Genomic DNA, 20,336 nt, shown 5'->3' with positions numbered 1-20,336 from the left:
ACCATCTGCAGTGATTTAGGAGCCCGAAACAATAAAGTCTGTCACTGTTTCCAGTGTTTCCTCATCTATTTGCCAGGAAGCGATGGGACCAGATGCCATGATCTTAGTTTTCTGAATGTTAAGTTTTAAGCCAATGGCATCACTGACTCGATGGACGTGAGTCTGAGTGAACTCCGGGGGTTGGTGATGGACAGGGAGGCCTGGCGTGCTGTGATTCATGGGGTCGCAAAGAGTCGGACACAACTGAGCAACTGAACTGAACTGAAGCCAACTTTTTCACTCTCCTCTTTTACTTTCATCAACAGCCTCTTTAGTTCTTCTTTGCTTTCCGCCATAAGTGTGGTGGCATCTGCATATCTGAGGTTACTGATATTTCTCCCAGCAACCTTGAATGCAGCTTGTGCTTCATCCAGTCCAGTACTTCTCATGATGTACTCTGCACAGAAGTTAAATAAGCAGGGTGACAATATACAGCCTTGACGTACTCCTTTCCCTATTTGGAACCAGTCTGTTGTTCCATGTCCAGTTCTAACTGTTGCTTCTAGACCTGCAGACAGATTTCTCAGGAGGCAGGTCAGGTAGTCTGGTATTCCCATCTCTTTAAGAATTTTCCAGTTTCTTGTGATCCACACAGTCAAAGGCTTTGGCACAGTCAATAAAACAGAAGTAGATGTTTTTCTGGAACTCTCTCACTTCTTCGACGATCCAACGGATGTTGGCAATTTGATCTCTGGTTGTTCTGCCTTTTCTAAATCCAGCTTGAACATCTGGAAGTTCACGGTTCACATACTGTTGAAGCCTGGCTTGGAGAATTTTGACCATTACTTTGCTAGCGTGTGAGATGAGTGCAATTGTGCGGTAATTTGAGCATTCATTGGCGTTTCATTTCATTAGATTGGAATGAAAACTGACCTTTTCCTGTCCTGTGGCCACTGCTGAGTTTTCCTGATTTGCTGGCATATTGAGTGCAGCACTTTCACAGCATCATCTTTCAGGATTTGAAATAGCTCAACTGGAATTCCATCACCTCCACTACCTTTGTTCATAGTGATGCTTCCTAAGGCCCACTTGACTTCACATTCCAGGATGTCTGGCTCTAGGTGAGTGATCACACCATCGTGATTATCTGGGTCGTGAAGATCTTTTTTGTATATCTCTTCTGTGTATTCTTCCTACCTCTTTTTAATATCTTCTGCTTCTGTTAGGTTCGTAACATTTCTGTCCTTTATTGAGCCCATCTTTGCATGAAATGTTCCCTTGGTATCTTAATTTTCTTGAAGAGATCTCTAGTCTTTCCCATTCTATTGTTTTCCTCTATTTCTTTGCATTGATCACTGAGGAAGGCTTTCTTATCTCTCCTTGCTATTCTTTAGAACTCTGCATTCAAATGGGTATATGTTTCCTTTTCTCCTTTGCCTTTCACTTCTCTTCTTTTCACAGCCATTTGTAAGGCCTCCTCAGACAACCATTTTACCTTTTTACATTTCTTTTTCTTGGGGATGGTCTTGATCCCTGTCTCCTGCACAGTGTCACGAACCTCCATCCACGGTTCTTCAGGCACTCTATCAGATCTAATCCCTTGAATCTATTTGTCACTCTCACTGTATAACGGTAAGGGATGTGATTTAGGTCATACCTGAATGGTCTAGTGGTTTTCCCTACTTTCTGCAACTTAAGTCTGAATTTGGCAATAAGGAGTTCGTGATCTGAGCCACAGTCAGCTCCCAGTTGTGTTTTTGCTGACTGTATAGAGCTTCTCCGTCTTTGGCTGCAAAGAACATAATCAGTCTGATTTTGGTATTGACCATCTGGTGATGTCCATGTGTAGAGTCTTCTCTTGTGTTACTAGAAGAGGGTACTTGCTATGACCAGTGGGTTCCCTTGGCAAAACTCTACTAGCCTTTGCCCTGCCTCATTCTGTACTCCAAGGCCAAATTTGCCTGTTACTCCAGGTATTTCTTGACTTCCACTTTTGCATTCCAGTCCCCTATAATGAAAAGGACATCTTTTTTGGGTGTTAGTTCTAGAAGGTCTTGTAGGTCTTCATAGAACCATTCAACTTCAGCTTCTTCAGCATTACTGGTCGGTGCATAGACTTGGATTATTGTGATATTGGATGGTTTGCCTTGGAAACGAACAGAGATCATTCTGTCGTTTTTGAGATTGCATCCAAATACTGCATTTCAGACTCATTTGTTGACTATGATAGCTACTTCATTTCTTCTAAGGGATTCTTGCCCACAGTAGTAGATATAATGGTCATCTGAGTTGAATTCACCTATTCAAGTCCATTTTAGTTCACTGATTCCTAAATTGTCAATGTTAACTCTTGCCATCTCCTGTTTGACTACTTTCAATTTGCCTTGACTCATGGACCTGACATTCCAGGTTCCTATGCAATATTGCTCTTTATAGCATCGGACTTTGCTTCCATCACCAGTCACATCCACAACTGGGTGTTGTTTTTGCTTTGACTCCGTCTCTTCATTCCTTCTGGTTATTTCTCCACTGATCTGCAGTAGCATATTGGGCACCTACCACCCTGGGGAGTTCATCTTTCAGTGTCCTATCTTTTTGCCTTTTCATACTGTTCAGGGGTTCTCAAGGCAAGAATACTGAAGTGATTTGCCATTCCCTTCTCCAGGGGACCACATTTTGTCAGAACTCTCCACCATGACCCGTCCGTCTTGGTTGGCCCTACACGGCATTGCTCATAGTTTCATTGAGTTAGGCAAGGCTGTGGTCCATGTGATCAGAATGGTCAGTTTTCTGTGATTGTGGTTTTCATTCTGTCTGTCCTCTGATGGAGAAGGATAAGAGGCTTATGGAAGCTTCCTGATGGAAGAGACTGACTGAGGGGGAAACTGGGCCTTGTTCTGAATAGTCTTGTTCTTCTGGGTCTTGTTCTGTTCCTGAAATAAAAGCAAACCCAATTCCTAAAAACGATCAACTTGGGGCAAGAAATGGCCTCTGGCTGTGACTGCTACTGCAGGTTAAGTCGAACAGATGACTTCTAGGAGCCTTTTCCTCCTTGAACTTCTGAACATGTTGGACAAATCAGGCTTTCATTTCCTTCTACTCCAGAGGAAAATTGGTCTAGGAAAGGAGCGGAGAGTTCAGCAAGGTAGTGGTAAGTCGCTTCAGTCCTGTCCGACTCTTTGTGACCCCATGGACTGTAGCCTGCCAGGCTCCTCTGTCCATGGGGTTCTCCAGGCATGAATACTGGAGTGGGTTGCCATTTCCTTCTCTAGGGGATGTTCCCAACCCAGGGATCAAACCAGCATCTCTTACTTCTCTTGCATTAGCAGGCAGGTTTAGTAGCTAAGTAACTGGCTAAATGATTCAGTCTCCTTACGGGTAAAAGGTGGACACTACCACCCACTTAATGGGGTTAAGAGAGGGTTCATGGGATGCTGTCTATAAAGTGCGTGGCTCCATGCCTGGCCTATAGTAAATCCCTGTTCTCCCCATTTATTACTGAAGCTCAGAGGTATGAGGCACCCCACCACCGCCTGGGCCCTGATACGCTCTTTTTCTTGATGAGGCTCTGAGGAAAATAGCTGTGTTCCAAGGTCCAAAGTTCAGGTGCTTGCTTTTCTCCACGTGGCCTCTGCCTCCCCTATTGCCCCGAGTAAGTTATCTCTGAGCACAAGGACGGCCCCCTGGACCATCCTCTCATCAAACCTGAGCTCTTAGCACACGCACGGCTGCCTTCGGGGAAAGCAGGCTTCTGATGTCCTGCTGTTTTTCACGTCTTCTCCTATGGCTTTTACTAGATAACTGTTTACTGCCCATGGGTCTCCTATAGAGACAGGGGGCATGAAAGACTCCACAGCTCATTCATTCATTCCACAAATAAGAAAAAATGCCTCATCTATATGCCAAGCACTAAGTGTCATAAAGAATAAAAAAATGTAAACCCTGAATCTGCCTGGCTAAGACCACTCTTGACCTGACCTCCCAGACTTTTAAAATTTCCAAGTGCTAAACATACACTAGTATTTAATAAACACTTGAAAGTTGGAAAGCTAATTTTGTCAGATTCTGATTTTTCAAGAACTTATCTTCTAGGAAAACCATAAATCCTAACAGGTACTGCAAAATAGGCTTGGACAAAACCAAGAGACAAGAAATTCTACTATTAGTATCTGCATATGTAACCTCAAAGAGTCAGTTGGTCTCTGTGTTTCAACTTCCTCCTTGGAACAATGGACACAGGAAAACAGACATCATAGTCTAGCCATCTGATCTACCTACCCCACAGCTTTGAGAAGATCAACTTCATACAATATCCATTCATTTAATGAGCATTTATTGAATGCCTACTCTAATCAAGGCAAAGAAGAAAACAAGAGATGAAATCCCTTCATATTTAAGCTTGGGTCCTAGGGCAGGGATCCAGAAAACAACCAACCACATTAGACAGCAGTAGGTGTCACACAGCCCTGTGAGTCACAGCGGGCTTCTGAGAGTTACTGGCAAAACAAGAAGTGTACAGAAAAAGTATACAACAGGTGTCTAGCCACAAAACTCACTTTCCCATATGCATAAGGACAGATGTTTACTGCAGCAATGAATGTCTCCTTCATACAAATACATAATTTACTGCAAATAATAATAGCTGTGTTACACAGCTGCAGGGGCCTTCACTCAAATAATAGACAATGTAAACTAGTTAAAATAAGCAAATCAGGTCCTCCTTTATCAACACAGACAGACCCCAAAAACATGGTTAAAAAAAAAACAGAAAACAGGATATATAGAAGATACGATGTGTCTGATATTAAAAAAAAAAAAAGGCATTCATCTGTCATAAAAGTACAAAAGCATATACAAGAATGATACACTTCAACTTCAGGACAGTATTTACCTGGGGGATGAAGGAACAAGAAAATTTCTGTATCTGAAATGTTCTTTTTTTAAAGAGAAAGGAAAAAATCTGAAGCAAATATAAACTATTAATATCTGTTTAATTCTGAAGGTGACTATACACATAAAGATCTGTTATATACTTTTCTGTACTTCTCTGGGTAATTAAAATTTTCATTAATTAAAAACTCAAATTAAAATTTTTTTAAACGTCAACCATTTATTTCCCATTTAGTGTGTATCTTTTTAGTAGGTGTTAAAATGGAAATCATTAATCTCTAAAAAGTTACCAGTCCCATCAGCAGTAGCAAATTTCTACTCTGGAATCAGCCTCTCCTTCAATTGCATACTCCCTCGAAATGACAACCAGCACCTATGTATCTCCATCATTAATCTATTTCATTAACACCAATAACAGAGATTGGCTATAATGACTATTTTTTCTTGTCGTTCAGTCACGTCTGACTTTTTGCAACCCCAAGGACTGCAGTATGCCAGGCTTCCCTGTCCTTCACTATAACCGGGAGTTTGCTCAAACTCATGTTCATCAGGTCAGTGATGCCATCCAACCATCTCATTCTCTGTCATCCCCTTCTCCTCGTGCCCTTAATCTTTCCCAGCATCAAGGTCTCTTCCAATGAGTTAGCTCTTTGCATCAGGTGGCCAAAATATTGGTGCTTTAGCTTCAGTACCAGTCCTTCCAATGAATATTCAGGCTTGATTTCCTTTAGGATTGACTGATTTGCTCTCCTTGCTGTCTAAGGGACTCTCAAGAGTCTTCTCCAGCACTGCAGTTCGAAAGCATCAATTCTTCAGTGTTCAGGTTTCTTTATAGTCCAACTCTCACATCCATACATGACTACTGGAAAAACCACAGCTTTGATTATATGGGCCTTTGTTGGCAAAGCGATGTCTCTGCTTTTCTTCCAAGGAGCAAGCGTCTTTCAATTTCATGGTTGCAGTCATCGTCTGCAGTGATTTTGGAGCCCAAGAAAATAAAGTCTGTCACTGTTCCCATTTTTCCCCCATCTGTTTGCCCGTAAGTGATGGGATAGGATGCCATGATCTAGTTTTTTGAATGACTATTTTACTGATCCCCTAACATTTGATAGTTCTTCTCTGCGTTTCTATTTGGCTTTATATACCACGCACTCTTGATGAGAATAGCTAGCACAGAACAGTTAGCTCAACAATTAAAGACTAGAAAATCACAATGATAGATAACTAGCAAGAGATACATCACTTTCTATCTACAGCAAGACCTCTACATGGAGGTTCTGTATGGTCCTTTATCAGTTAACCAAAAGCTTTGTAAGCAGGGAATCTTTCCCCACACTTCTAAACACTTAGCTAATTGATAGGCAAATGCCAAGCCTTCAAGAACAGCAAAGAAAAGTAATTAGTTGCATCTGGGAAAATACTCTGGCAGCATAACTTCTCTCCATAAGAAGACAAAATTCAGCTATGCTGAAATAGTGAACAGAGAAAAGCAGGTAGCCAGTATGCGTCAGCAGACAGACTAGGGCAAACCTGTTTATATCTTTCAGTAAAATCAGTAACAGCAGAGTACAGCAGGCTAGGTCAAAAGTCCATAAAGTTATAAGTTTCACTAATAATTATAATAGGCTACTACCAATAATTGCTGCCAGTTATTGAGTACAGACTGTGTTCCATCGTCCTTTCCCATACCTTCCTGATTCTTTAAACCTCTATCAAGTTAATTCATGGTACACTCCTTTGAATTATGCAGTCAAACTGGAGAGATTCTGTACCTAGTTTAATTTTGAATCTCCCACAGACTCTACCTAAGACCTTGCTCATAGCTGGACCTCAGTAAATGTTTATGGAATTCAGTTAAAAAATATATTTTCCTGAAAACTAAAACCACAAGGCGATACAGTTCACACTCTCTGTGATGGCTATCACCAAAAGACAGACAATGATAATGACAAGGATGTGGAGAAACAGGAGGCCACACAATTGTGCTAGTGGGAATGTAAAATGGAGCAGCCACTTTGGAAGACAGTCTGGCAGTTTCTTAAAAAGTTATACATAAACCTACCATGTGTGAGTGTGAGTGTGAAGTCACTCAGTCGTGTCCGACTCTTTGTGACCCCATGGACTGTAGCCCACCAGGCTCCTCTGTCCATGGAATTTTTTAGGCAAGAGCACTGGAGTGGGTTGCCATTTCCTTCTCCAGGGGATCTTCCCAACCCAGGGATTGAACCTGGGTCTCATATAACCCAGCAATTCCACCCATAGGTATAAATCCAAAAAAAGTGAAACCATACATCCACACAAATATTCGTATCAACATTATTTATAATGGCTAAAAGTGCAAACAACCCAAACGGCCATCAACTGCTGAACAGATAAACAAAATATATGGTAAACCCACAGAACAGAACCCTCCTCTGCAACAAAGGAACACAGTACTGACACACGCTACAGCGCGGAGGAACCCGAGAGCAGTGCGCTAAGCGAAGGAGCGGGACACAACAAAGCACATATTAGACTCTTCTATTTAAATGAAACGTCTGGAATAAGCAAGTCTATAGAAACAGAGAATAGATAGATTCATGCTGCCTGAGGCTGCAGATGGGAATGGAATAACCATAAATGGCCAGGAAGGACCTTTGTGGGATGATGAAAATGTTCTCAAATTGGATTATGGTGATGGCTGTACAACTCATAAAAATCATTGAATTATACAATGAAAATGGGTCAATTTTATGGTACGTAAATTCTACCTCAGTAAAGTTGTTTTTAAAAAAGAATCTACTTTTTAAAATAAACAACCGATAGAATAACCAAAGATGCTTTAAAACAGCTGGAAAGAGAAGAAACAGGATGGAGGGGGCAGAAACGAAACGCTGAACACACCTTGCATTCACTTTTCGAAATTTCCCATTGTAACAATGTATATGATCTATATAATGCAAAATAAAATTGAAAGGGAGAAAAGCAATCGCTACAAACTGAAAAAATATAAAATACAAATGGACCTGTGTATCAGATTGATGGCTTAACAACACAGAGAGAGGTTATTTCAAATGGCTTTAACATAAAATTATTTCTATGTCCTTAGGGGATTTACACTAAAGAAATCACAAACTTTTCAGTAATCGTGTTGTTAATAATAACACTATCATTGTTATTTTTATTCAAATATATAAATTTATGCATACATGATTTTATATATGCACTATAATATATACATGATTTTATATATACTTGCATCCATGTCATTTGCATGTGTGTATATGGAAAAGGGAATAAGTAATATATTGCTTTGTTTGGATCAAGATTTTTAGCATAAGAAAAAAAAGAATACAAAGTCAAAGAGGTTGAATAAAACTCTAATTCTAAATATCAATTAGAAACATTATAAATTCTTGACTTTTTCTTACAAGACAAATACAAACGTTGGCTAGTTTTGTCCACAGAAAACACCCAGAAAGAGTGACCAACCCAAGAAGCACTCAGACTGTTGTCAATAAAGAATTTCAGTTCCTTGGAGAAGCTGCTAATCCCGGGCCTGAAACAGGAAATATACAAAAAGTATCTGGAACAGCTCTTCATACAAGAAATAGAGGACATTATCAAAGACTATATGGATCATGAGGAAGGACTCAGGGTCAATGTGAAAAAACTCACTGGCCAAAGGAGGAGCTGAATACTATGAAGAATGACAGCTATATTTAACTGGAACACATTTAAGTCTGGTAGAAATCCATGAGTCACAGTGTTACTAAGGGAAGATGAGTATCAGCAATGAAACTTTCATCCGTCTTACGGAGAATCTTAAGAGAATCAACTAATTATTTTGAAAACTGGTGAAACAGAGGGCAATATAAAAGCATTTATCTTTTTATCTTCCCTTTCCTAAAGGAACTATCTCTCAGAGTAATTGATGAGGTAAAGTTCTGCTTTAGAAAAAAATTTCAGAATTTTGAGTACCGCCATGTTGCAACTTCTAATGAAACAATCAAACAGTAGCTGTTAAACTTTTAGGTGAAGGGATAACAGGGAAAGCCTCTACAAGGAATGATCAGGCTGGTCACACCTGAACCCACTAATCAAGCTTAACATGATGAAAAGACAGACAGCAGACATTCTGATGTGCATTCTGATGTGCAACACCACCATCCTTGCCCTGCCCCAGCACAAAAAAGGGAACCTGAGTATGATTCAGCCTCAGGTCTAGATCCAAAGCACCAGTTTACGGACAATACAGAAGTTTGGAGGAGACTGTTAGAAAATATCCAGAGACGCCACCAGCATCTTTCCATAAACTGCACAGGACAAAAGACCGATTTCTTTAACAAACAGTTAAGGGGACAAAAAGAGGAGAAGAGAAGTTTAATGCAATGTGTGGACTTTGGATTCAAACAAGCCATTTTTAAAATGAGATAATTGGGGAAATCTAAACACTGCTTAGATATTCAATGATTTTAAGAAATCACTGATTTTTACAGTGCTATAATTTTGTGCTTTGCTTAAATGAAGAACCTTTCAGAGATACACACTGAAACACTTGCAGATGAAATTATATGATGTCTGGGACTCCTTTCAAAATAACCTACTGGAGGGTTTGATGAATGGATCAGGAAACAGACAGTGTAACGCTGCCCATGAGTTAGTGACTGGTGAGCTACGTGATGAGTATATGGTAGTTCTATACGATTTTCTCTGCATTTATAAATGTTTGAAAATTTTCATAAAATTTTAAAGAGAGAGAATTCTAGAACATTTTCTTAATGGCATATTCAGTTAAGGAACATTATCCCCATATCTTCTGTCCCAGGAAAAGTTTAACTAGCCAATTCAGTTTTCATTTCTTGGCCCCTGAATTTCCCTTCTGCTGAGTGAGTGAGTTAGTTGCAGTCAGGAGAAAGGGAGACACAGCAGACAGATTCCTCTTACCTCACAGCTACAGGATAGCATTGGTGTCTCAAAGTGAAAGGTGGTTTGTGGCATACAAACAACCAAAAAGATTCCTCTAAAACAGCCCGCTGTTCATAAGAGTGCCAAGGGGATAATGCTATGAAAACTCAACAAAGTTCTTGTTCCAACCCTGCCAAGGCACACTTGCCAAATTCATGTTCCTGGTTATCCCTATATCCGAAGCATGCCTGAGGACACCCTGTGGTTCCACAAAAACACATGTTACCTCCACGCTTTCCTAAGCCTACTTATGCTGCAGATTGTCAGCAGCGGCTCCAAACCAGAGCCCCAAGAAATTTTAATCCCTGAGTTCTCAGAAGTTCTCAGATTCTCAGGAATTCTGGGACACCTGCTGTTCTGCATTCACCCAGCAGGTGGCGCTGACTCCCCAACTGGGACATCACAGCCACACTGACCTTGGAGGCAGCGCCTTGAGTGAGGTATTTATAAAAGCCTTCTTTTCCCACCTGCTCAAGAAGTGATCCCTGTCATCTATTAGCCTTGCATACAGCAGTTGGGTATTCGAGAGTTGTCTGAGAAATAGTTTTGTTAAGTTGAGCTAACGTGATTCAAGATAGTCTTTTTTATAAAAATAGGGCTGTGACTTTCCAATAGTATCTAGACTTGAAGAGGATTTGCCTTAGGGAGGAGGAACAGGAAGGCTGTGTGACCATGTGAACACTACCAAGATGCCACTGTTCTTGGGTGTGATGGATGCTACAAGCACATATACCAAGGTGCTTGCTATGAACTGAATGTTTGTGTCCCCTCGAAACTCATATATTGAAGCCATAATAGCCCTGATGTGATGCTATCTGAAGGTGCGGTCTTTTAAGAGGTAATTAGGTTTAGATGAGGTCAGGAGAGTGGAGCCTCCATAATGGGATTAATGCCCTTATAAAAAGTTGAAGGGACATGAGATCTCTTTCTGTGCATGCATGCCCCAAGGAAAGGTCACCTAAGGATATAACCAGGAAGAGGGCCCTCACCAAGGAGCCAACCATGCTAGCACCCTGATCTCAGACTTCAGCCTACAGAACTATGAGAAGCGAATGCTTGCTGCAAACCACCCAGCCTGCGGTGTTTCACTACAGCAGCCCAACCTGACTAAGACAGTGCTACAATTAACCAGGCTTGTTTAACATCATTAGAGACGAAGAAAAGGCTACATCAAAGCAGGATTATAAGGCTTCACTCCACCCTTCCTGAGCAACAAATCCAACATCTCTCCTCATCCCTCACATTCTGAGTCCCCAGAGAGCCAGTTTTGACTCAGCTGAGCAGACTGCTAATAACCAGATTGTCAGTGCCAAAGCCACAGCATAAACAGGTGAAAAATCCCCCTTCATCATGCAAATGATGAGGAAGTTCTTGGTTTACACTGCAACAGCGCTGCCTCCAGGCCAATGCTCCTCTTCCTTTAGAGCTCCTGCTCTGCCCCACTCCCTCATTCACTGACAAATACAGAGAAGGAAGGCTCAGTGTGCCCGTGGAAAGCACAGCAATCTCTAGCTCTGTCCAGGCCATGTCCAAACTGAGCACCAGGACCCCAGACCCCAGACCCTACCTGGAAGTGCAAGATAATGGTCCAGATCAGGCCGAGGGTCAGCTTGGGGTTGCCATCTGTGATGTCGTCATTGCGAATATTCACTAGTTTCACCTGAAAAAGAAACGAAAGCTGGTCTGACAGCTCTGCAACTTTGTTTTGATTTCATTTTTTATAGATTTTCATTATTCATACGCAGTTAATTTTTTTTTTTTTTTGGTGTACAGCTTGAGTTTTCACTATGTATAGATTTGTGTTAACAACCACTATAATCAGGGTAACAAAACAGGAGCATCAACCCCAAAAGGTGGGACTTTGTGCAGTTAAATCCTGCCTTCACCCCTAAATCCTGGCAACCACTGATCTGTTCCCAGCGTTGCTTTACCCAGAATGTCATATAAATGGTGTCCCAGAGTATGTAATCTTCAGATCCTGGCTTTTTTGCACTCAGCACAATGGCCATGAGATTCCCATCCACGTTGCTGCCTGGAGCAATAGCCTGCCCCTTTCCACTGTGGAGGAGTATTCCTGTATATCTGTATACCTTATACCTGTATTCTACACACAATAGTTATCCACTCCTCTACTGAAGGAATCTGGGTTGTTTCCATGTTGGGGCAGTTATGAATAAAGCTCTTATATTCATGTACAGTTTTTTTGTGTGAGCACATGTTTTCATTTCTCTAGGGTAAATTCCTAGGAGTGGGACTGCTGGGTCATATGGTATACGTTTAGCTTTGTAAGAAACTGCCAACAATTTTCCAGCATGATTGTACCATTTTGCAATCCCACCAGCAAAGCAATTTCGCAAGCACTTGCTATTGTGAGCTGCTTTTTAATTAAGTCTTCCCAGTCCTTTTTCTTCTCTCTTTCTTATTTTTTCAAGGTTGTGAGAGAGAGAGAGAGATCTGCCTCCTGTCCCTCACCGGTCTCTGGCCTGTCCCACCTATTCCCCTCCTCCCACAGCACCTGTCTTACTCCTAAAATCTCATTCCAGCAACACGATGTACACAGACACACAGGTCCTTCCCCCACCAGGGTGACCAACCATCCCTGTGTGCTGGAGACTGAGGGATTTCCTGGGACAGGGGCCTTTCAGAGTGTCCTAGGAAAACCAGCCTATTTCCACCTCCACCCCGTGAGTCTCTGTCATACCCTCACGGAGCTCCTGACAACCGTGACAACTGCCCTGAAGCTGCCCTTCCTTTGTCTCTTCATCTGAACCGAAACCTTCATGTACTCAAGACCTCAAGCAGCATCCTCACTTCTCCTTACACTATGGTGACTGGTGCTGTAGACTGAATGCGGTGTCCCTCCAAAATTCATAGGTTAAATCCTAACACCCAATCCGAAGGCATCTGGAGGTGGGACCTTTTGGGGGTGACGGAGGAGCCTGGTAGGCTGCAGTCCATGGGGTCGCGAAGAGTTGGGCACGACTGAGCGACTTCACTTTGACTTTTCACTTTCATGCATTGGAGAAGGAAATGGCAACCCACTCCAGTGTTCTTGCCTGGAGAATCCCAGGGACGGGGGAGCCTGGTGGGCTGCTGTCTATGGGGTCGCACAGAGTCGGACACGACTGAAGCGACCTAGCAGCAGCAGCAGGTCTTAAGGGAATGGGATTAGTATCTTTATAAAAGAGACCCAGAAAACTCCCTTGACCTTCCCATCACATGAGGACACTGCTAAAAGCAGTCTCGGAACCAGGACCTCACCAGACACCAAATCTGCCTCCCTCTTGGACTTCTGTAGAACTATGAGAAATGAATTTCTACTGTTTATAAGCCATCCGGGCCACGATATTTTGATACAGCAGCCTGAATGACCAAGACACTGGGCAAGTTCTTCCCCTTTCCTGTATCTCTGTCTCCTCTTCTGTACCCTGGGAGCAGGAGGCTCTGCTTCCTGCCTCAGTGCAGGTCTTCTCATCACTCACGGCCCACAGCTGGCAGGCTGGCAGCATCAGCCAAGTCCAGTTCCCCCGCCCCACCTCCAGCAGCTTTCCCCGTGGATTCTGAATACCTCCTTAGCCAAGCCACCTTCCAGTGTCTGCCAATCCATTCCTTGGAGACCTCACACCTAACTCCTACCCTCCCTACCTCATCTTCTGCCATCTTTCTTGGCAATTTTGGCATCACCTCGATGACCCAGGTGCCGTCCCATCTGTATAACTCGTCTGCCTTCCCACTTCAGATGACTTTCATTTTGCTCTGCTTTGGACACTTGCACAGCGACAATCTCACCATCACCGAGAACTGCTCCAGGGTTCCTTCTGCCCTTCTCTGTGTCCAAGGTTCATGGCTCACACTTTTATTATATCCTAGTAACCAATCTACTCTCCATCCTTATTGAGGCTTCTAGCTAATCAATCCTTTTCAGTTTACCTTGACCATTAAGGCCCTCTCTGGTTTTCTCTAACTCTACACACAGACATTCCAAGGATGCTTTCTCTAGTCCCCTGAACACTTCAACCTCTAACTCTCCTACCACTGATTTCAACAAATATTTATTAAGTGTCAATTATGGACCATTCATTACGACAGGTGATGAAGATAAAAGGTTAAGTAAGATCACATTCTCTGTCCCCACGGGCCTACAAAGCATTACAGCAAACAAAGAAATAATAATAAAGTCATAAGTGTTATGTTAGAAGCAAACAGCTATGGGAGTGCATAGAAAGAGAATTTCCCAAGTTAATGAGAATTACCGCTAAGAGTGGCAAACATGAACTAACTCCGAAAATACGCACACCACGTCATGTCGCCGTGAGCAGAGCTGGTGCCTGGCAACTGTGGCTATACCAGATCTTTCCAAACAGCTCCCTAGGCAGATGAACTCTGACTCCCTCATCCATCCACTTTCCTCCCCTCCACAAACCTTCTCTGTATTTTTATCCCTCCTTCCTTCCTCCTCACTGTACCTCAGAAGAGGCATTTTTCCTTTCCTTTTCAAAGAAGTTACATCAGCTGTGCTCTGGATCTCATCTCTCAATCGCTGGACTTGGTTCCATCAATTAGGGAGTCAAGGAAAGAAGGACGCTGTGTAGAGAGCAGCATGAAAGGAGCATTTAAAGTGCCCAGGAGGCCTGGGTGGGAGTCCCAGGTGCTCTCTCACGTCTGTGACTAGGGCAGGTCATTTCTCAGTTTCCGTTCGTAGGAAATGAAAAGGCTGGACTAGCGATCTCCAAGGCGCCTTCCAGGGCTACCCTGCTCTGAGCCATACTCCTCACTCTCATTCTGTTCTGTTCTCTTCACTAGCTTCTCCTATGTCTAAAAGTGTGCTTCTGTCTTCCTTCCTTCTTATCTAGGGCGGGAACAGATTCTTTACTAAACACTGCTCTGCTCTGTTGAGCCTGGTCTCTGAGGTCACCAATGCTGCACAGCTGAGAGCTTCCCCTCCAGCCCCACGCACCATTCAACCAGCCTGACATCCCCTCATCCAGTTCTCATGATGATGAAGCACTCTGGTGTCCCCTCTCCTAGATGATGTACCTTTTCCCATCTTCTTTGCCGGTTTATTTCTCATCTTCCGTTTGGCCTCCACCTGAGTGGAGGTGAGTCAATCTTTCGCATCTTGCTCTTCTTTAAGACTTTACCTCTAAGACAGGCCACACAGTCTTTGTAAGATTTGTTCAGACACAATACAGCTGCTCACTAGCAAGCAAGACTCAGAACTGTATCAGTTGGATTTACTGAAGACTTATCAGGGGCAATGAGAACGTCCCTGAACAGGGACCCGACGCCAACTTTCCCTGGCAGAGTGGGGGACACACGGGACGCTCTTACCTGTCGCTGCTTTAGGAAGTCCAGGGCAATCTGCACGTTCTGCAGCCTGTGAAAACGCATCCTGCCCTTCTCCCGGGGCTGCAAACAAATAAACAAAAGGGATGTTTGTTTCAGCGACACCAATTTACCCAGGCAGATCCCTTTCTGCTTTCATTTCAAGAACTAAAAGACCACAAAGAGTTCCCACGACTGAAGCCAGGCGTGGGAGCGTCACACAAAGCACCCCTCCAGGCAGGACCTGTGTGAGTTTTCACCATGCTCGCTGAGGCCCCCAACGCCTCGTTTACCACTCAGATCCCCGTGAACACACGGCACGTTTGAATGCAAATGCTGAAGCAGTGCCGCAGCTTCTCTACAGGTTCCTCTGCAGCCATATGTGGCAGAACTCGATTCTGGATGTGAGGTTAATGCAAACAAAGATTTGGCTCTATGGCTCCCAGAACCACAGTTAAATGTTACTGTAAGCAAAGGGTAAAAGGCCTAATTACAGGTTGCTCAGTAATGGACAGTGCCAACCATATTACAACCTGGCAAAAGAAACTACAGGTAGTCAATTTTACGCTAGGGAATGAGAAGTTACACATGCTCAGTAAGTGAAAAAATCTAAAATGGAAGGCAGGAGTCAAGAAGCAACCTATTTCCTAGGAAGACAAAGTAGGAAAGCCACCTTTTACTCCAGTTTGAAATACCCAGAGCAAACAAGACCTCCACGGTGTAGGGTTCTTCAACACAGAACTCCAAAGAAAGGTATTTCCTGCCAGCCGCTCAATCCTGGATGTCACACGAGCCACAGTGGAGAGCCCACCTCCACCCAGCGCCTCTGGTGTCGCTCCACCCAGGTGGGTGTCGCCAGCGCCCACCTCCCGGATCCAAGGCTCAAGTCCTATCTATCCAAAAGTGCGTGGAAGCTGTTTCTCCAGTGAGCACAGGCAGGGATGGCTATCTACGTCTGGAGTGTCTTCTCCTGCTTACTTTCCAATGGTTCCCCCCTCCAGTACAATTGGGACTAAGATATCACTCTCACTAGATCATACCCAATTCATTTATAAATATCAAAATGTTACTAACTAAAGGCCAATAAAATACAAGGTAGCTCTGTTGTGGGCACCTGCACAGAGGAAACACTGCCCCAGGTTGATGGGCAAAAAGTAACTCGACACGTGGAGGGACGGGGTGGAAGCATCTCTGAGGGGGTCCCTCAATCCTTCTAAGCAAAACTTCCAAACCAGGGTAATTGACAGAGAAGGTGAGGCCTCTCTGTGCAATAGGATAACTTTGTAAGTTAGAGTGTTAGGAAAAACCTTCTTAGTAAGAATCTCTTCTCAGTCATTCCAGCTGAACTAATTGTGAATATGGCTTAGAAGATGACAGAGCCTGTGAAACCGAAGATGCTAAGGCAATTGGAGGGGAGATCAATGAGATGAAAAGATGACTTTAAGAGGACAGGGAATGGGGACACTGCCTGATCTCTATTTCCGGAGAAAAATCACAGGCTGTAATTAGGGTCTGCAAGCAGAAAATGGCCCTCCTACACACTCTAATCTTTACGCCTAAGTACTCCCCACCAAAAATACCCTTGAGAACATGCAAGTTAAATCCCTGTCCTCTATAGCAACTAGAGATGTTATTGACGAAGGCAGAGTATCCCCATGCAGTGAGTGGTTTGCAAACAACAGGCTCTTTTGAAAACAAATGACACGGTGTGTGCTGAGAACCTGGAAGCCAGAGAGGTGGCGAGCAAGTCTCCGTTAGTCTGGAGTGTGGAGTCAGAAGGAGCAACTGACATGCTGTCAACTAAGCTTTCCACAGTTCTGCAATCTAGACTCAGACAACACAGCAAGGCCACCAGAAAGGCATGGGTCTCCAGTTACAACCGGACTTGACGCTGCCAAACATCATTATTCTTTTTGTGCCAGCTACTCGCAGATAAGCAAAACAATTCCCACCCTGGGATCATCTAACAGTGGCACGAGGCACAATTAGTTTTAACCACTTTCTTTGGGACCCAAATTCCCAGGTGGACAGGGAAGAAGGCAATTGGTAAGTGAGCTACTTGGGGACCTAGAGAACCCCAAACCCTCTGATGGCCCTGCAGCGCCGTCTGGGATGCTGGTGTCCCCAGGAGGACCTACGACATCATCATCATCTTCCTCCTCCTGCTCCTCGCTGTTTGCACGGCGCCAGGAGGGCATGCTCACCAGGCGGAGGGTCTTCAGCCCTGCCGGCTCCTTTGGCCACCAACCAAGGCAGAGACGTGACAGAGTTAGCAGGAAATTCACAACATATAAATGAAAAGGAACGCAGGAAAAAAAAAAAGATGAAAATAAATATGAAAATACCCTCCCACCTCCACAAAGATGCAAAACAAAATTAAGACCAGAACAGATGGTTATACTGAACACTTCTTATGTTGAAACACAGCTTTAACTCTCCACAGGCCATCCATTCTCCCTACTTTTGTGAATCAAGTAAGGGAGAATGCATGATGAGAATATGCATATGAAAGAGATATTTGGGTGGTTTCTGGTGAAAAGATGATTATTTTACAACTATCTCCATAAACACCTGTAGGTCTTCAAAGGCTAGGGAAAGAAATCAGATAGGAGTGGCTTTAACCTGTTCTGTAAGCAACATCACTGAAAAGGATCACTTTTCAATATAAAATCACTACAAGTTCATCAAATATACCAGCCAAATTGCCCAAAATATAATTTCGTGAGCACTTTTAAGTCCAACACAGTGAAAGTAAAATTCTGATTACTTAGGAGATTTATAAATGAGGGCCAGAGAAGAACCAGAATTCATATGTACTGGCTATGTCAACAAAAGCATCTGTCAATTTTAGGCCATTAAAAATTATTATTTAAAAAAAAAAAAGAAAAGAAACCAAAACAAAGGACCCCAGGAAAGCCAAGCTCAATCCTGGAAGAAGCTGACTATTACTTAGGGAGAGAAATCTAACGTGTCAAATCCTGCTCTAGAATTCACCAAAGACAGAGAGTGTGCCGGCTCCCTCCATAGATTGCTTGAGCCGTGCTCCTCTCCAGGGCGCACCTCTCACAGGTGTCTCCACACTCAGCCCTGGCCTTTTCTAAACGAAAAAGCATGCTGTCTATAACACTCTAGACAGAGCAGGAGCTGCACAGAATCACAGGCTCAAGTTAGGCTCCCACATGTGAAACAACGAGCCCATGGTGAGGCCACGCTGATCCCTTCAACAAAGTGAGGACAAGAGCTGATAAGCCAAGAGGTTTGGACAGGCTTTGTCCTCAGACAGGTAACTGTTTCCATAAGCCACATTTAATACATATGGGGAGGATGCAGGCGTATCTAATTATCCAAGGAGCCCAGATGTACAGCATCTGGGGCTATGCTCAGACATCAACTTCAGCTCTTCTTCAAACCTGTGACAGACAATGAATTCCAGAAGGGAGGAAGTTAGGCCGTTTGGGAAACAATGACTCTAAACACCTGGGCTTTTACATGTAAATCTCAGCTCTTTGTTGAATATAGAAAATAAAGTAATTCACAGTAGAAGGAAAAATAGGAGGAATCTGTGTAGACTAGAAATAACACTGTAGGAAGAAAAACACGCCTTATTAAAAAATCTTAAAGCGAGAATCTACTATTCCTGAAATACTAGCATGTATAAATAGATAAAGAACAAGGAGAAAGCATGCAAATATAAAAGTAATAGAACCAATACCGGATTCCATCAAGAAAGTAGAATTTTTTTAAAAGAATTAAAAAAAAGAAATAAGAATATATGACAAATCAGGTTAAATTAAAATGAACTTATATCATTTGTGGCATCTGGTCCCATCACTACATGGGAAATAGATGGGGAAACAGAGGAAACAGTGTCAGACTTTATTTTCTGGGCTCCAAAATCACTGCAGATGGTGAATGCAGCCATGAAATTAAAAGACATTTACTCCTTGGAAGGAAAGTTATAACCAACCTAGATAGCATATTCAAAAGCAGAGACATTACTTTGCCAACAAAGGTCCGTCTAGTCAAGGCTATGATTTTTCCAGTGATCATGTATGGATGTGAGAGTTGGACTATGAAGAAAGCTGAGAGCCGAAGAATTGATGCTTTTGAACTGTGGTGTTGGAGAAGACTCTTGAGAGTCCCTTGGACTGCAAGGAGATCCAACCAGTCCATTCTAAAGGAGATCAGCCCTAGGTGTTCTTTGGAAGGAATGATGCTAAAGCTGATACTCCAGTACTTTGGCCACCTCATGCAAAGAGTTGATTCAATGGAAAAGACTCTGATGCTGGGAGGGATTGGGGGCAGGAGGAAAAGGGGATGACAGAGGATGAGATGGCTGGATGGCATCACTGACTCGATGGACATGAGTCTGAGTGAACTCCGGGAGATGGTGATGGACAGGGAGGCCTGGTGTGCTGCGATTCATGGGGTCGCAAAGAGTTGGACACAACTGAGCGACTGAACTGAACTGAATTGGTATCATTTGTAAAGCATTAAGTCTGAGTTAGAAATAAAGTCCAGCAATCACCTCTTCTACTTTTTCCTCCCATGTAACAGAAGTGACAGCCACCTCCCCAGCACTCAACACGATGGACCTATATCATTAATAGGGCCACACCTGGGAAGTCACCCATTAGGAGGAGAGAGAAGCTCACCAGTTTGATGCCCGAGAGGACCTCCAGCAGAGAGATCAGGTTATGGCCATCCCGCAGGTCTTCATAAAGGTCATTTATGTGCTTGCGGACCTGCGTGTGAGAGCAAAACAAGACTGATTTTTATTTGATCTTGAATTATTTTATTATCCACACAAGTGCTTATGGTTCTTTGTAAACACAAATTAAATAATTTGAAACCGAAAACAATAAACAATTCAGGAATATTCAGGTTGGAATACAATACATATGAGATGGTAACACTTAACAGAGGCTTGTATGTGTTTTTTCAAATTGACGCCAGATCTATTACATACTCCAGTCAACCCTGAACAATATTCCATAAAGTTTGGCCAAGTCTTGACCATCCCGAAATATCTCAGGAATTATTATGGACAAAAATATGATACAACAGCCAGTGATGGACACATGAGACCTGTCAGAGTCAGTAAAGCCCTCCAGAGTGCTACAAAGGAAATCAAAATGCTAGACACTCAGCGTTCCATGGAGTGTAGCTTTAATTTAACCCCTTTTTTACCCAAT

The 20,336-nt window shown here is 43.1% G+C and overlaps 1 protein-coding gene across 18 annotated transcripts in view; it reads right to left on the bottom strand.

Moving 5' to 3' along the window:
* MACF1 (microtubule actin crosslinking factor 1) overlaps nt 1–20,336 on the bottom strand; it is a 340,643-nt gene that overhangs the window by 180,083 nt on the left and 140,224 nt on the right. For 11 of the 18 annotated variants that reach the window (XM_086380225.1, XM_086380415.1, XM_086380366.1 and 8 more), the window contains 3 exons: nt 19,797–19,886; nt 15,148–15,225; nt 11,384–11,476 (listed from right to left, as the gene is read on the bottom strand). In XM_086380225.1, coding sequence (XP_086236351.1) covers nt 11,384–11,476; nt 15,148–15,225; nt 19,797–19,886 — 261 coding nt within the window. Of the gene's footprint in view, nt 1–11,383; nt 11,477–15,147; nt 15,226–17,279; nt 17,376–19,796; nt 19,887–20,336 lie in introns of all 18 variants that reach the window. The other 7 variants (XM_086380206.1, XM_086380217.1, XM_086380253.1 and 4 more) reach the window with 1 other exon arrangement.

This window comes from Bos grunniens, chromosome 3 (assembly GCF_055505025.1).
Source record: "Bos grunniens cultivar Pamir isolate PY7600 chromosome 3, Bosgru_T2T1.0, whole genome shotgun sequence".
Taxonomy (NCBI): domain Eukaryota; kingdom Metazoa; phylum Chordata; class Mammalia; order Artiodactyla; family Bovidae; genus Bos; species Bos grunniens.
Note: the sequence above shows the minus strand (reverse complement) of the source record. Positions and strands in the feature narration are given on the sequence as shown.